At 35.3% G+C, this 2,500-nt stretch overlaps 1 protein-coding gene across 6 annotated transcripts in view; it reads left to right on the top strand.

Moving 5' to 3' along the window:
* Positions 1 to 2,500, top strand: part of LOC137996836 (dystrophin-like) — a 97,624-nt gene that overhangs the window by 12,663 nt on the left and 82,461 nt on the right. For all 6 annotated transcript variants that reach the window (XM_068842434.1, XM_068842438.1, XM_068842437.1 and 3 more), the window contains exons 5-7: positions 19 to 96; positions 766 to 858; positions 1,038 to 1,129. In XM_068842434.1, the coding sequence (XP_068698535.1) occupies positions 19 to 96; positions 766 to 858; positions 1,038 to 1,129 (263 nt within the window). The remainder of the gene's footprint in view (positions 1 to 18; positions 97 to 765; positions 859 to 1,037; positions 1,130 to 2,500) is intronic.

The following is a 2,500-nucleotide window of genomic DNA, read 5'->3' as shown; positions in this document are numbered from 1 at the left end:
TTTTGTTTTTTCTTGCAGAGAAGTGAAAAAGGTCGGACTCGTGTCCATTTTATGACAAATGTAGACAATGCCCTGAGAATTCTACAGCAAAACAATGTAAGTGAGATTTATTTACATGAAAAAAACAATAATCAAGAATTTTTCAGGCCAAATTTTCTTGTTTTCTCCAATGATGAGGTCTTAAAACGGTAACTGTTGTTCGTTTATACTGTGGGGCTAAATACATGTAATCCATTATTGTTTTTTCAAGGAAACATGTAGGGTGTGGAGTTTCTGGCAAATTATGTGTCTTGACTTTGGGACCACAATAATAAAATTATTGGCACTAGCTGTTAGGGGAACCTTTCTAACAAGCTACTAAACTCACCATATTTTAAGAAGCATGTATTTACAGTAAAAGGGAAACTGAACAGCTAGAGTTTATTCAATAATTTTGCCACCTGTTCCTATGGAAATTTATTATAATTTTGGTTTGGTTGGTCAATGGCAACTGTAAGTAAATACAAGGTTATAGAATGCAGTACAGATTACAGTGTACATGTATAGAGTGGAATTCAAAAGGTACTATGGAAACACAGCGACGAGGTAGTTTTGTCGAGTTGCAAATACTGTAGATAAAAAAATACATGTAATTGTACATGTAGGAACTTTCTCTCATGCATTTTGTGATTGATGGTCGCTCATGATGTTTTACACTCCTGTTCATATGATTTCCTATAAACTAATTGTTTTCCAAAAATGGCAATCATTTCGTATGTTTTTTAGGTGCGACCTGTGAATATCAGCAATGATGATATTGTCGATGGCAATCCTAAACTGACTCTCGGTTTGATGTGGTATATCATTTCACATTTCCAGGTTAGACTATCTCATTGCAATGAATACTTTTACACCATTATCTATTTTATATGTTGTGAGGGGTTGTCAGCTTTAATACAATTGTACATACGTATGTACAATGTATTGGAGGTCAGACTAATGAAGAGGCTATACATGTGATGGTGAAAATCTTTCTTTTGAACAATTCTTCATTTTAGTTGCAATTGTTACTTAAGAACCTAATGCTGGATTCTGATGCGGACACACCAGAGGAAAAATTGTTGGCTTGGTGTCGGCAGTCTGTCAGAGGGTGAGTGAGTGATAACATTCTATTAAACACTTAAGGTAAAGGTGTGACCCCTCAAGACCCGTTGTTTGTAGGTGTAAAAGGCCTTCGTCATAAATAACGGGCATAACACCATTCTTTTGGTTTTCGTGTCAATTACACAGATGAGCCTTATTTTGAATCAAAAGTCTTTTGTATTTTGTCCATTCCAGTAGTGCTTATAGACCTTATTCATAAATGGCGGCCAATTTATAATTCTTTTGTCGAAGTGCAAATTAGCCTACCAAGCCTCGATACCATACAGTGAATTGAAAAGAATTTTTGCTCTAAAATGAGGCTTGGTAGGCTAATTTGCACGTGGACAAAAGAATTATAAATGTGACCGCCATTTATGAATACGGTCTATAATGAGTACAGCATGTATATTAGCTTGAGGTACATGTAAAAAACAGTGAATTACTGACTGTAATTTATGAATATGGCCTTTGAGTAAAATTTGTAAGTAATTAGAGCTTGGCAAAGAAATCCATAGAAGCAATATAATTAATATTTATTATGTCATTTTATGCATAATCTTGTTATGCTGCCTCAGGCATCTTTAACACTTGTGAGCAAGCTATCCTGACTTCTATTCTGAAACCATTTGTACATTACTATTGGTTTGAATATGGTTACTTACAGAGCACTTTTCAAATGACTGTTGAAAGTATGTAATTACACCTGTACGAGATTGCAACTTGCCACACTTAGCTAGTGATTATGTTTAAAAATCCAGCGCCAGTTTATCAACCAATGAGAAGGAAAACCAAAACTAATTGCGACTTGCACGCGGTATTTTTTCCGTGCCTTGCAAGCAAGTTACATGGAATTGCTACAAATTTAGATTGGTTCATTGAGCTGTTTGCACCTGCTGTGATTGGTCGAAGTAATCACTTTGGCAATTGTTTTACGATACTCAATTGAATACTGCCTTATGGCTCTAGCATTGTTTTCAATTATCTTGTATAATTGTAACTTGTGAACAGAAAGTAAAATAAAGTTTATGTACATGAAGTGTCAAGCAGAAATCAGTCAAATTAAGACACTTTTTTTAGGGGATTCCCTGAAGAGGAAAATCCAAGAGCATTAAAGTGCCCGTATGATGAAAAAATCACTTCTTTTTTTTTTTCAAATTTTGAAAGTGTGTTTGGTTAACACTTGACTCGCAAAATTTTGAGCTTTAATTTTTATCCAAAGGCCGTTTACTTTGAGTCTAAGTTTTAGATTTCACGATCCGCCATTGCTCGCGTTCAAAACTGACCGATTGGACCTCAGAGGGTTGGATCCAGGGAAAAGTGACGTCAAAGGCTCACAAGCAAAAAAATTCAGCGTGTGAATGCAGCTTTTTATACATGC

This window comes from Montipora foliosa, chromosome 3, assembly GCF_036669935.1.
Source record: "Montipora foliosa isolate CH-2021 chromosome 3, ASM3666993v2, whole genome shotgun sequence".
NCBI lineage: Eukaryota > Metazoa > Cnidaria > Anthozoa > Scleractinia > Acroporidae > Montipora > Montipora foliosa.
Note: the sequence above shows the minus strand (reverse complement) of the source record. Positions and strands in the feature narration are given on the sequence as shown.